Source organism: Calonectris borealis, chromosome Z (genome assembly GCF_964195595.1).
Source record: "Calonectris borealis chromosome Z, bCalBor7.hap1.2, whole genome shotgun sequence".
NCBI lineage: Eukaryota > Metazoa > Chordata > Aves > Procellariiformes > Procellariidae > Calonectris > Calonectris borealis.
In genome coordinates this window covers 52,517,495-52,532,930 of record NC_134352.1, presented here as the reverse complement: position 1 = coordinate 52,532,930, position 15,436 = coordinate 52,517,495, and the positions used below count along the sequence as shown (strand labels likewise).

The following is a 15,436-nucleotide window of genomic DNA, read 5'->3' as shown; positions in this document are numbered from 1 at the left end:
TAATGTTTGCCACTGAAACACAGCTTTGAAATTAAAATAATTCTGCTTAATTACTTTTTGCGGGCACCCTGCTACCCAAAAAAAGCTCAGTCTAAAAGTTAAGATACCAACTTTGCAGCCCTGTATGGATAAAGAGGAATGGTATCAAAATGGCCAGACCTGAGTGCTTGTGCACCCTTGTTTCCCAAGGAAGACACCAAAGAGATTAAACTTGCTTATTTGAAACGCTGGCACTTAAATCACAAATCCTGCATGGTGGTGCACCACATTAGCTCTGCAATGACATCTATATAGCTGTGTATCCCTCTCAGGAAACAGGAAGAACTATCATGAGATAATGCTCCATATCTCTAAATTTCTGATCTGGGACGTTACCCACATGTTTGTATCATAATATTTTTCTGGGATCCTGTACTGCTCCTGAAAGTACAAATTACAGAAAAGTTTAATTATGCTGAAGAGTTTTGTATTAAAACTATGTAGGCCCAAAAATACTGTTCTTATTCCTGCAAGATTCCTTTACAAGCTACCAAAGGATTTGGTCTCCCAGTTCTTTGAAGTGCAGAAGCCTGCTTCACTTTAAACCCTTGTCATGGGAATGCATCGAGGAACATAAATATAAAATTGTCCTGGTTTCGTCTGGGATAGAATTAGGTTTCTTCCTAGTGCTGTGTTTTGGATTTAGTATGAGAATAATGTTGATAATACACTGATGTTTTTAGTTGTTGCTAAGTACCCTGCTAGTCAAGGACTTTTTCAGCTTCCCACGCACAAGAAGTTGGGAGGGAGCATAGCTGGGACAGCTGGCCAGCAGGGTATTCCGTATCATGTAACGTCATGCTCAGTATATGAATGGTAGGCATGTCCAGGAAGTAGCGATCGCTGGCTTTTTGGGGGGCATTGCTCAGCGAGTACACTTATTTTGTATGTTCTACCATTATTATTATTATTTCCCCTTCCTTTTCTTTTCTATTAAATAATGAGTTTTCTCACTCTCACCCTTCCGATTCTCTCCCCAACCCACTGGGGCAGGGGGAGTGAGCAAGCGGCTGTGTGGTGATTGGCTGCCTGCCGGGTTAAACCACGACAAAAATGAAAGACAAAAGTCTTAAGTAAGAATGTGAATAGCAACTGCCCCTTTTCTGTGAGATCCTTCAGAAAGGGGATGCACTTTTCTCTGGAAAATCTGAACATTCACATCTAAGACAAGATTTTGGTATTTCTAACATATTCTGCAAAAGACTAGGACTACAAAACAAAACTTAATAGTCAAATAGTGTAAAATGCAGCAGCTATAAAAAGATAAGCACAAATAATGAACACATCTGTGTTTGATCATGTAACTACGGCACTAATGAAAGACTACTCACAGAAGAATGGTGCTGTAGCATGTATCTAAGCAGATGTACACACACATGCATGCGCACATACCAACTGATTTCAGTTGTGGCAGTCGGAATTGTAATACAGTTTGAAAGCCTACAGTAACAATCAATGTCACATTTTATCAACACTGACTCGCTCATATTCATGACAGAATTGACAATAATATAATTCATTATATGAGCATATCCCTTTATTTAAACAAGCTTGCATTAAATCATAATCCTAAACCCATGACAGTTATGAGGCAGACAATTAAACCTTAACACACACAGCAAAGATACTTTGCCTACCTCTTCCCAAAAAGCCAGGTGTCTTCAAAGCTAGAATACTTCTGGGGAAGAATGGAACGCCCTGCAGTCCATTCTGAACTGACAGAAACCACACAGTTACCCGCAACTGCACTGGGACTGAACTGATCCCTTCCAATGCCACCCTCTTAAATAAGTAAAGGCTTCTATTACTAACAGCTCCTTTAATCCCATTTGCAGATCTGATCCAATCCATGTTACCACGGGTTTGAGAAAAACAGCTACTAGATTTTCGGAGCTGTAAACCCAGCACTGGTGTGTCTAGAGCACTGTCCACCAGCTTAGGAACAACCTCATTTCTAGATGGTGCATGTGGGCAAAGTTAACTCCACAACCACGAAGGCTAGAAAGAATTGTACTCTAAGGGCAAGTTAAAATTCTGTAAATTGAGTGAACCTGAGACGAAGAAACTTTCTCACCAAGCAAGAGGATCCTTCAAAACTTGTATTAATTACTGCAAGTTTAAAGCAGTACTCCCAAGAGCAGATATTTATGCACTAAAGGAACAGTTCCTTCATATGTACTAATAAAAACTTGGAAGTGACTTCACAAAACAGATTGTTTCTGCTGATTGTCACAGATGTACTGAAAATGTTTTAAGTATTACTTTTCTGCATTAACATCATGTGTCATACTTTCTGTCTGGCAGTTAAAACCAAAATCCATTACAAAGATCTCCATCAAATGAAATCACTTGTGCAATCGCCAGGACAGTCCACCTCTGAGAAACACAAACACCTTGAAGAAATCCTTACTTTATTTAGGAGAGACAGAATATGAAAGCAAAACTCTGACTAATCCCATTCCTTCGATAAAACCAGGCAGGGCAGTAATGATGATGATTACTAATGACAGTAATAACTTTTCTAAGAACATCCAAAGCCTCTCACACAAGTGATTTTATCTTTCAAATCCATGAAGCTGTGATCTGAAAGTGAATTATCCATCTGAAGCTGTAACTTAAAGGTAAATTCGTGTTGTAAAAACAAACAAAATTTTCATTTAGAATACTTGCATAAATAACCAAATGTTGATTATTAGCCTCTTCCTACCACAACTCATTATCTAGCTTTACCTACTTTATATCTGGTCCAATGAGCGAATGCCTCCTTAGCATAGCCCGGGCTTGTGCATTGGTTAAGTTAGTGGTTGACTCTTCATTAATTGACAGGATGCAGTCCCCCACACCAATCCGTCCATCACGACTTATCGAGCCTCCATGGATGACACTGCGGACTATCATTCCTGAGCCATCTTTATTGGAACTTACTGTCATCCCTATAGTGAAGAACACATGGAACAGTTAATAACATCTTTGAGCCCCAGCTCTGAGTGCCAAGAGAAAGAAATGTAAGCTGGGACAGGGAAGGTAAAAGGCAGCCAGCCCACCTGCCAACGTCAGCAAGCCTATATACATTGCTCTTATTCTCCCTTGCATTTCCTTCTTTCCAACAGGAGACAGCAGTTACAAATCACAATCACAGTATCTTTACTTTACCTTGTGTGATTTCACATACCAGGCTCAATATAAAAAAACTAAGTGGAAAATTTAAGCAGAAAACAAACAAAAAAGCTAATGAAATTGCTTCTAAAACAGTCAAATTTACCACTCTTCTGGATGGTTCACTAAGTTTATACACCACATTTCAGTTTAGTTTACAATGGTTCGCTTTGGAAAGGAGGTGAAATGATTCAACAGTTAATTAGCAGAGTGTCAATACATCCACACACTTATTTTCAACAGAAAGCCTGAATGAGATCCCACTGAGATAGCGGCTGCCTTCTCGCTCTCCTAGCTGGGCCATCACTTAGGCCCAGAAGAGCATCCTGACTCCTGTGAGAGCCCACACGCCACTGATGGATACAGTCCACTTGAGTTACACCACGATCCCACCTGTGGCACAGCAGGACACTACTTCTCAATGTTTATACACACCATTTAACTCCACTTTCTTTTCACTAATGAGATGCTCTTCCCCCTCCTCCCCCTGGAGACTTACTTGTGGTGCTGGGCTTCACATGTCTTTGTGACTATTCTTACATGCATGGTTGTCACTGTTATTTTCAGGGCTATTGGTGGTCATGAAATCAACCCTGATGACAGTTCCGGAAAAAACTGTTCTTCACTAAGGCAATGGAAAGGTAGCTGAAGGGCCAGCACTCTGGAAGTCCACCCATTGGACTCCCACTATCTTAATACTGCCAAACTCATTTTCATTCTTTTTTGTGCTCTAATATGGAAGCTTTCCTTTACTAACAAGAGGAAGCCATTGAAGTAAGAGCACCTTACAGAGCAGTATCTATTGGAGAACGCTACGTGTTCTCTACATGGTTTTGCATGTAAACGTCAGGCTAGCAAGTGCTGGGAGTGCAGGCTGCGTGCCTGCAAGCCCTTATCTTGTTGACCAGACTGTGAGTGGAAAGATGATAGCTACCCAAAGCAAAACCTCCAAGAATACTATGAAAAAATTCTAACCATTTATATACAAACATGGCTACAGAAGACAGAGACTGAACACTTTACTCTGACCTTAGACCTTGGGAGACAGACTGGCTGAACAGAGTTTAGAAGGCAGTTATAAGCCCCAGGCTACTCAGAGTCAGCCAACCATACAAGCATCTGCCTATACATCTGTCCCAGAGAAAAAAATAAAATACTGTAAACATTTAAAGAATAACACTAATCTGGATATTCATTTGTGCTTCTTAGGACTCCTTCCAGAAAATAAAAATCTCTTAATAGTGTTGGCTCTTCACACCCACTTGTAGTTGAGATCAACACAGCTGTCTAAAGTTTGAGAAGGTGGCCCTGACTAGCAAGGAACTACCCAGTAAGTTTCTTAGACACGTACCTCTCAACTTTGGTATGCAGAAGTCAAGGTTTACCTTTTGGAAAAACTGCAAAACCCATCTTCATGATGGCATGTTATAGTAAACTGATGAAAGAATATGGTGTTACCATTGACTGGAGATTAGTATTTATGATTTGCCAGGTAATGATGTCAGATGTAGTCAGGCAGTCAGGTAATTTAAACACGGTTGTATCAGACTTGTGATACAGACACATGATGCCACTGATTTATTGCCTTGCTATTAGAAAAAGTAGAGGTCAACTGCCTGTCACCTACCCCTCAGATGAGTAACGTGACAAGGTTGAGCACATCACAGACAGCATTTACAGGTGCTGTCCTGGGGTAGACGCCCCAGCGTTTACACTCACATACTCCTTCCAACAACCATCTCTTGACACATCTGCTCACAAAGGTTAGTCTGATCTGAATGTAAACACTCTGTAAAACAGAGTAATCTCCACCAGAATACAGGCAGTGTGCACAGAAAAGCAAACTGCCAAGGAAACAGCTGAAATATGGTTTGAAATTCTGAACATAACTTTGCTGCTTGGTTAAGCAAGTAACAACCAATAATATTACTGAGGCTAGTGTAACAGCACTTTAGAAAGACATCACCCCCGGTTTCTGTGCTGACATCCTCATTACAACAGATCTGCAAGGCTGACGTCATACTTTGGACATACACAGTTTCAGGTTAAAAACGCAAATGCCACTGTCAAGTTGCCAAATGAATCACACAGGACAATGGCATTTCAGCTTTTCTTGCATGTGGGTGCTCTGTCCACTTACCTTTTAAAACTCACAATCAAAAGGTTAGAGCTCCAGCTGTGGCTGGATTTGAAGAGCTGTTGCAAGCTATGGTTGACACCATTTAAAAGGAAAAAAGAAGTGCCAGTTCTCAACCGAAATAATTGATGCAGCTGCAGCTTTCAACAGAATTCACAGCTCTTGATTTACCTCCTTTTGTAAAAATGAAAGTTAAAAACAGTGCAGCCATGAGTGTAAATTGGTCACTGTGCCCAGGCTGCTTCCCAGGCCAGAGCACATACAGACTGGAAGGAAAAGACTACAGTCAAAAGCCAGGAGAAAGCATTATTCACATTCATACTATGTATACAAGAGAGGCCAGTCTTGCTTTTCATGCATGTCATGTCTGCCAATGTGCACCCTGCCCCAAGTTTCTATTTTTATGCTGTATTATGCTTGACATGAAATTTGCTTTATATGTTCACTGCACTTAAAATACTAATAGACATACATGAAAAACACTGCTCCACTGAGTCAAAAGGTTATTGCAAACAAAATTTTTTTAGGAAAATCCACATGCTTGGAACTGCACTGTGACCTGCACTTTATACAGCCTGGCAATGAGGCCAGTAAAGGCAGTAGTTACCCAAGCACCTCATATCAATGAAAGTCAAAACTTACACCCACATCAGGCTTGCCTGCAGCTTTATAGTTTGGGGAGGCTGATTTTAAACCAGATCAGTTCCTGATCCAGTTTGGAGGCTGGCTGTATCACAAAGGAGAAGGTGATATGGGGCAGACTGAGCATCCAGAGGGCATTTTATTCGAGGTGGAAGCGCTCACTGAATTACAGCATCACAGCACTCGACCCACCTCTGCACAGCAAGGGAGTCCTGAGTGGTGGCTGTTTATGAACAAGAGGCCCATGGGCTGCTTTCTGGGTGCTTTGTGCAGACAAACTATCTTAAAGCATTTGCAGAGTCACTGCGAACAGCCAGTGCCCACACAAATCCCTGCCCTACCAACACCAGAGAGTCTTCAAGGACATGCAGTTGGCCGGAAGAAACGGCACCAGGAACCTAAACCAAAGCAAATGAACACACCAGCCACGAACGGAGGGAAGCACACAGTGCCTTCCACTACAAAGCCTCCCCTGCGCCGGCTCTGGGAACCGGCCTGGGAGGATGCTATCCCTGTGCTCCCCCTCACACTGCCCAGAGCTGCACCAGAGAGCAGGAGAGGATACCAAAAAACGTTTCCATCTGTTGTGCCTGTTCACTCCAAGATGTGCCTGCAGTCAGTATGCTCAGGAACTCGCAGATTGCAGATATTTAAAATTCTGAAATTCTGTACAAAATTACAGTATCATTGAGCTAAAAGCACTACCTGTTAACTGCATCAATGACCTGATTTTCAGAAATACCGAGGCACTTAAGATATAAGTACAAATATGTAGCAAGGAAGCGAACAGCTTGTTTAGACCCTTTGCCCATCCTCAGAAAGCAAGTTCATTTTGTGTCTACAAACATCTGAAAAGTCTAGTCCCAGCTCTTTGACCGAAGTGTTCTTCTACAGATTCCGTGGCTGTATCTCGTTTTTCCACTATATTATATAAATGTATAGACATTAAAAAACAATGTATTAAAATTGTTCTGTTAACATTTAGGAATGACTAAACTCCTTTACAGGGAAAAAAAAATTCTCAGCGAAACTGGACACTTTACTTTTGTGTTCACAATGACAGCAAATGGATCCACTGCCATCATAGCCAAACAGCACAAGCAGCAAAGAATGAGTATCGTGTTATGCCTTCCCCACTAAAAGGAAAATGTTTAATCCTTACTAATAAAGCAGAAAACATATGAGAAAAACAGAAAGCCATGCTCCTGAACAGGTTACAAAAAACGTTAGCTACCTTACCTAGACTTGAATTGCCTTTTGCAATAGTGATAGTCTTCTCATACATGTCTTTCACCGAATTTGGGGTTGTGGAACTTCCCTCCAAAGATACTGGGCATCTCTTCTCCATTAAAAGCACTTGATCCTAACACAAGGGAAAATAACATGAGTTCAGAATACTGAGATAAAAATACAATTGGACATACTGACGTCAACTCATCTTACCTTACACAAAAGCTAGGTGCATAATTAATACAGATTCCTTATACTGACATTGGAAAAGTCAGTCCATCAAAGATCAAACCGACATATGTGAGGTTTCTGTCTTCTTTCAGGTAATACAGCAAATCTACCCCAAAGTATGCTTTTAATTTAGGGACATCAGTTACACTCTTAGTGAGATGAATTCAAGGGCTCTCAGACTTGTTCACCACAGATGTCTGAGAATCTGCCAGTGCTAAAGTAACAAATCTTGTACGAAATTGCAGCTCTTTTAAGAATTTCTTAATAAATCACTGAATGGAAGAAAAAAGAAATACATGTTACAGTGACTGTCATATAAAGGAATATTATGTTTGCATACTGTGGCTTCACAGGCAAGTTTGTGAGCTGAACTGTGCAGGAACGCACGAACACCAGGATGCAAGTCTTTAACACCACTTCCTCTTGGCTTCCCAGGCCTAGTTTCCAGCTGTGCACCTCCTCCTTGCGACCATGCCTCTGCAGAGGTTAACAGGGCATAAGAAAAGCCCCCTTGCCTGCCCAGCAGGTACACTGTGGTCCAGCAGCGTCTACTGCTGTGAGGTATGAGCAGACTTTTATATACCCCTGTATCGCCAGACTCTGGGAGATGACTATCTTGATGCCATAAATTATCTCCTGTTTTGCATAGGTCTAAATCCGTAAGTTTTGATGTCAGCTACCACATCGGACATTTATAATCAAACAACTACGCATGGCTGTTGGCCAGTGCCAATTTCTTTAGGACATTCTATGGTTTAATATGGCCTTTCTGTAGTTTTTTTTTAATTATTATTTAAAAAAAAAAAAGAAAAAAAAATCTTTACTTTTCCAGTGGGATCAAGCTGCATGGTAGTAGTGATTTCTGCTGTGGTCTGAGATCCAGTCCATGTTACTGTGTTTTCACTTTCGTTTTGGTTGATATCCGAAACATCCAGTGCCAGAAGATCCTTTTTAGTAAAACCAGTTGCAGTTTCCAGGCTATTGCCCACTACAGACTTTTGCTCTCTCACTCTCTGATTCAGATCCACGTCGTACTGGTTCTTGTCAGATACAAGGAAATCAGCTGCAGCATTTGAACATTCCTCTCCAACAGACTGTTAACAATGAACAATCAACACTCTTTTGTAGTATAATTTAAAAGTACATTTCATGCTAAAATCTCAAACAGAAACTAATCTCACAGAATTTAAACATATTTGTTGTAACATCAGTGTCTTCAGTAGATCCATAGAGGCATTTTACTATAAAATTTACTTGATTCCTCAGACAATTTCTGCTGTTTTAAAATACCGGAAATCAATGAAAATAAAGGTATTGTTGAAGCCCAGATTCTGATTTGGTACTCATCAATAAATCTCCACTTACAGCAAAGTAACATCCACTCACACGTTCTCAAACTAGACATAAGCAAGTTATTAAAATTAAAAAATCCAATTGTCTTTTTCAGGTAGAATAACTTTGGAAGATCAAGGTCTTTACTTTCAAAACACTTAGCAAGCAAAGAGCAATTTCAAGCAGCTCAGACAATAAGCATGCAATCTAATCATCCACTTAACTGAGTAGAAACATATTTAGATATGCCTTCCACACAAAGAGGGAGAAGTAAAAACTCAGTCAAATCTCAGCAAAAAACGAACATGGAGGTTTTGAACTGTGACCACAATGAAATACAATGATGCAATTACAGAAGCTTAGCAGTTAATACTTATTGCAAGTGTATCGATTATGGCTGCAGTACTAGGATTAAGTTCTCTACACAAAATGTGTTCAGACTTTCAAAACTCCAAGGTCCTGCATTTCAAATATTTTAAGGGATTTCAATAATCACAACCTTCTGAAAAAAAAAAATCTTCAAATACTCTGTAGCTCAGCTTTCAAAATAAGTAATTTTAAAAACATGTAGGCTATTAGAAAGATGTATCAGAGGTTGGACTTAGAGGCTCTATATCAATATTGGGGATTTTTCTCCGACATGTTGTAAATGTAGTCACGAGAACATCTACTTCTATCTGTCTTAGTTGTTATCCACTGGTCCTACTAATTCTTCTATTCCTTTTCCAAAAAGTAGGGAAAACATGTTTCCCAGGATTCTGGGATATTCTGCAACATTTTGTACCAAGAGCCTTAGAATTAGTTTTTCTCATCTTTCATGAAGTGCATACGTGCTTGCTCTGTCCCCAAACAATCATAAAAAAAAAGTCTCACCTGTAAATAATTGGTTTAAGTAACATCTGAGAAGATAATTGAGCAAGGCCTAAATACAACTAATCTGCATGATGTAACCAATGAAATAATTTCCTGCCTTTTGGAGAACAGAACACCAGGACTATAATCTATTTAAATTATTTCATTAGTGTCGTGGTTTAACCCCAGCCAGCAAAAATAAACGCCACGCAGCCGCTCGATCACCCCCCCCCCGGTGGGATGGGGGAGAGAATTGGGAGGGCACAAGTAGGAAAGCTCCCGGGTTGAGATAAAAACAGTTTAATAATTGAAATAAAACTAAGTAGAACAGTAATAATAACAGTGAGAACAACAACAATAACAGAATACACAAAGCGGGCAATGCACAACAGAACCGCTCACCGACCGCCGACCGCGTGTCACGAACGGGGAGCGAGCCCCCCCACACACCTGGTTTTTATACTGAGCATGATGTCACATGGTATAGAATACCCCATTGGCCAGCTGGGTCCACCACCCCGGCTGTGCTCCCCCCTCCCGGTGCAAGCATCACCCAGCAACAGCCAAAGCATCAATGGGCCATCAACGCTCCTTTCACACCGAACCCAAAACACAGCACACCCCCCAGGCTACTGGGAAGAAAGTTAACCCTGTCCCAGCTGGAACCAGGACAATATCCACCCCTTATTCTATACCATCTACATCATGCCCAGGTCTCACATTTTCCCATACATTCCAATTAGTCACCGCTCCTTTTCCCTGCCTTTTGATATATACGCACACAGAGATATCATTCCCTTAGTCCATGGGCCATCCCTCTAAAACGTCCGTTGAGTTCATTTAGTCCATGACTTCGGGTTCCACCTGTCGTAACAGTCTTGCAGGGCAGGAGAGATGGTGTGTGGTGTCGGGCTCTTGCATGCGGAGGCCAGTTCTGGGCGCTCGTCTGGTTCTATCATTGTTGCACCTTGCTCAGTTTCATCGGCGTTCATCCTAAATTAATCTGGGTGATTCTTACTGTAATACTGTTAATATGGCATATGGTAACCATAAAAGTGATGACATACAGTACTATGTAATAACTAACATCGTACAATTCAGTTCATTGGCTATTTTCACCCAAAATTAAATCCCCCTGAGGTACACACCGGACTTCCCCATCCTTTCTCATCACCCACCAAGTGCACCCAGGTCCCTGAGCAAAAGCAATCCCACGGATGGGTTTTCCCTTGCCAGAGGCAGGAGCAACCCAGACTGTCTTCCCCAGCATATTTCTCATATGCACGACAGGGACTTTATCCCCCTCTACAGCACGTAAGGGTTTGGATTGGGCAGGGCCAGCTCGAGTGACAGATCCCCTAGTGTTCACTAACCAGGTGGCCTTTGCTAAATGTGTGTCCCAATGCTTGAATGTCCCACCACCCATTGCCCTCAGTGTTGTCTTTAGCAGCCCGTTGTATCGTTCAATTTTCCCGGAGGCTGGTGCATGGTAGGGGATGTGATAGACCCACTCAATGCCATGCTCTTTGGCCCAGGTGTCTATGAGGGCGTTTCGGAAGTGAGTCCCGTTGTCTGACTCAATTCTTTCTGGGGTGCCATGTCGCCACAGGACTTGCTTTTCAAGGCCCAGGATGGTGTTCCGGGCGGTGGCATGGGGCACAGGGTATGTTTCCAGCCATCCTGTGGTTACTTCCACCATGGTGAGCACATAGCGCTTGCCCTGTCGGGTTTGTGGGAGCGTGATATAATCAATCTGCCAGGCCTCCCCAAATTTATACTTCAACCATCGTCCTCCATACCAAAGAGGCTTTACTCGTTTGGCTTGCTTGATTGCAGCGCATGTTTCACATTCGTGGATAACCTGTGCAATAGTGTCCATGGTTAAGTCCACCCCTCGATCACGAGCCCATCTATATGTTGCATCTCTCCCTTGGTGGCCTGAAGTGTCATGGGCCCACCGAGCTATAAATAATTCACCTTTATGTTGCCAGTCCAGATCTACCTGAGCTACTTCGATCTTGGCAGCCTGATCCACCTGCTGGTTGTTTTGGTGCTCTTCACTGGCCCTACTCTTGGGTACATGAGCATCTACGTGTCGTACTTTTACAGTCAGGTTCTCTACCTGGGCAGCAATATCTTGCCACAATGCGGCAGCCCAGATGGGTTTACCTCTGCGCTGCCAGTTGTTCTGCTTCCACTGCTGCAACCACCCCCACAGGGCATTTGCCACCATCCATGAGTCAGTATAGAGATAAAGTACTGGCCATTTTTCTCGTTCGGCAATGCCCAAGGCCAGCTGGATGGCTTTCACCTCTGCAAACTGACTCGATTCACCTTCTCCTTCAGCAGTTTCTGCAACTTGGCGTATAGGACTCCATACAGCAGCCTTCCATCTCCGATGTTTTCCCACAAGGCGACAGGACCCATCCGTGAACAGGGCATATTGCTTCTCGTTTTCTGGTAGTTTGTTATATGGTGGGGCCTCTTCAGCACGCATCACCTCCTCCTCTGGGGATATTCCAAAATCTTTGCCTTCTGGCCAGTTCGTGATCACCTCCAAGATTCCTGGGCGACTGGGGTTTCCTATTCGGGCCCGTTGTGTGATCAGCGCAACCCACTTACTCCACGTAGCATCGGTTGCATGATGTGTAGAGGGGACGCTCCCTTTGAACATCCAGCCCAGCACCGGCAGTCGGGGTGCCAGGAGGAGCTGTGCTTCAGTGCCAACCACTTCCGAAGCAGCTTGAACCCCTTCATATGCTGCCAATATCTCCTTCTCAGTTGGAGTGTAGCGGGCCTCGGATCCTCTGTATCCCCGACTCCAGAACCCTAAGGGTCGACCTCGAGTCTCCCCTGGTGCTTTCTGCCAGAGGCTCCAGGTAGGGCCATTCTCCCCGGCTGCGGTGTAGAGCACATTCTTCACATCTTGTCCTGCCCGGACTGGCCCAAGGGCTACTGCCTGAACTATCTCCTGTTTAATTTGTTCAAAGGCTTGTCGTTGCTCAGGGCCCCATCTGAAGTCGTTCTTCTTCCTGGTCACGTGATAGAGAGGGCTTACGATCTGACTGTAATTTGGAATATGCATTCTCCAAAAGCCCACAACGCCTAAGAAAGCTTGCGTTTCCTTTTTGTTAGTTGGTGGAGACATGGCTGTTATTTTATTGATCACATCTGTTGGGATCTGACGACGTCCATCTTGCCATTTTATTCCTAAAAACTGGATCTCCTGTGCAGGTCCCTTGACCTTACTTCGTTTTATTGCAAAGCCGGCCTTCAGAAGGATTTGGACTATTCTCTCCCCTTTCTTGAAAACTTCCTCTGCTGTGTTGCCCCACACGATGATGTCATCAATGTATTGCAGGTGTTCTGGAGCCTCACCCTGTTCCAGTGCGGTGTGGATCAGTCCATGGCAAATGGTAGGGCTGTGTTTCCACCCCTGGGGCAGTCGGTTCCAGGTGTACTGGACGCCCCTCCAAGTGAAAGCAAACTGTGGCCTGCACTCTGCCGCCAAAGGGATGGAGAAGAATGCATTAGCGATATCAATGGTGGCATACCACTTGGCTGCCTTTGACTCCAGTTCGTATTGAAGTTCCAGCATGTCCGGCACGGCAGCACTCAGTGGTGGCGTCACTTCGTTCAGGCCACGGTAGTCTACTGTTAGCCTCCACTCTCCATTGGACTTTCGCACTGGCCATATGGGACTGTTAAAGGGTGAGCGAGTCTTGCTGATCACTCCTTGGCTCTCCAGTCGACGAATCAGCACATGGATGGGGATCAAGGAGTCTCGGTTGGTGCGGTATTGCCGCCGGTGCACTGTTGTGGTAGCGATCGGCACCTGTTGTTCTTGGACCTTTAACAACCCCACAACAGAAGGATCCTCTGAAAGACCGGGCAAGGTGGACAGCTGTTTAATTTCCTCTGTCTCCAGGGCAGCTATACCAAAAGCCCACCGGTACCCTTTTGGGTCCTTGAAATACCCTCTCCTGAGGTAGTCTATGCCAAGGATGCACGGAGCTTCTGGGCCAGTCACAATGGGGTGCTTCTGCCACTCCTTCCCGGTTAGGCTCACTTCCGCCTCCAACACAGTTAACTCTTGGGATCCCCCTGTCACTCCAGAAATACAAATGGGTTCTGCCCCTTTATAGCCTGATGGCATCAGGGTACACTGCGCACCGGTGTCTACGAGAGCCTTATATTCTTGTGGATCTGATGTGCCAGGCCATCGAATCCACACAGTCCAGTAAACCCGGTTGTCCCTTTCCTCCACCTGGCTGGAGGCAGGGCCCCTCTAGTCCTGGTCATCATATTCGCTATCTACTTCTTGTAAGTATGAGTCAGAAGTCCCTTTGTTAAGGTCGGAAGTGGAATCAGCCCTTCTACTCTGTCTGGGGAACTCACTGGAGACCGGAGCAGCGGTTTTCCTGGAAGAACCCCCTTTTGTGGTTGTTTTCCCTTGCAACTCATGTACCCGTGCCTGTAGGACTGAGGTAGGTTTTCCATCCCACTTCCTCATGTCCTCTCCGTGGTCACGCAGGTAAAACCACAGGGTGCCCCGGGGTGTGTACCCACGATGTCTCCTCTCTTGAGCAGAGGGACGTTTGCTCCTAATGGCTGAGACGCTGGCCCGTGCAGGGGGGAAGCAGGACATATCCTCTTTGATTTGCTGGACCTCCTGAGACAGTTTCTCCACAGCAGAGACACAGGCCCGTAGGGAGGAAGAGAGACTTTCTTCATATTGCCGGAGTTGGCCAGCCAGTTCATCCACTGTTTGTTCCTCTCCATCTCTCCAGGTCATTACTGCCAATGAGTTTGCATGTGACGCTGGTGCGCTCCGTACAAACTTCCGCCACATGGGTCGGGTGCATTTGACCTCATCTGGGTCTTTGGATAACTGCTCATTGTTCAGGTCATCATAAATCACTTCCAGCACGGCTAATTCTCTCAGGTACTGGATACCTCTCTCCATGGTGGTCCACTTGCCTGGGTGGCATATAACATCTTCCTTGAAGGGATACCTTTCCTTCACACCTGACAGGAGTCGCCTCCAGAGGCTGAGGACTTGTGCCCCTTGTCCAATTGCTTTGTCAATGCCCCCTTCCCTAGAAAGGGATCCCAGCTGCTTGGCTTCCCTACCCTCTAATTCCAGGCTACTGGCCCCGTTATCCCAGCATCGGAGCAGCCAGGTGACAATGTGCTCCCCTGGACGACGGCTGAAGTCTTTTCGCATATCTCGCAGCTCACCCAGAGATAGGGATCGGGTGGTCACCATCTCATTTACGGGTTCTGCCGCCTCCTCCTCCTGTTCTCGTGATGGCCCTGGTTCATCTTCATCCCTTACTAGACGAGCTGATTTTCTTGTGCATTTTCTTTTTTGTATAGGGGCGACTGATACCGGTGTGGGTTGGTTCTCTGTCGCAGGGGGTGGAGTAGCTGCTGTGCTTGCCCTGGGGGGTGAGGGAGCCGCTGTGCTTGCCGTGGGGTGTGGGGTAGCCGCAGGGCCTGTTGCTTTGTCATCAGCTGCAGAGACGTTTCCTTCCCCTTGGGGGTTCTGAGTGGTGTTAAACAGGGCTCGGTAGGCGTGGGCCAGGCCCCAGCACATTGTAGTGATTTGCGTCTCCCTGGAATGGCCAGGGTGACAGCATACTTCTTCCAAATATTCTACTAATTTTTCAGGGTTCTTCACTTGTTCAGGGGTAAAGTTCCAGAACACTGGGGGTGCCCATCGCCCTAGGCATTTGCCCATGCTATCCCACTCGCCCTGCCACTCATAACTATCCAGCCTTGGGGCAGATCTCTGGATGACATTCTTAAATTGCT

The 15,436-nt window shown here is 44.5% G+C and overlaps 1 protein-coding gene across 3 annotated transcripts in view; it reads right to left on the bottom strand.

The window, feature by feature from the left end:
• The window catches only part of MPDZ (multiple PDZ domain crumbs cell polarity complex component), a 95,078-nt gene that overhangs the window by 37,551 nt on the left and 42,091 nt on the right, over positions 1–15,436 (bottom strand). For all 3 annotated transcript variants that reach the window (XM_075138423.1, XM_075138424.1, XM_075138425.1), the window contains 3 exons: positions 8,260–8,529; positions 7,214–7,337; positions 2,774–2,972 (listed from right to left, as the gene is read on the bottom strand). In XM_075138423.1, the coding sequence (XP_074994524.1) occupies positions 2,774–2,972; positions 7,214–7,337; positions 8,260–8,529 (593 nt within the window). The remainder of the gene's footprint in view (positions 1–2,773; positions 2,973–7,213; positions 7,338–8,259; positions 8,530–15,436) is intronic.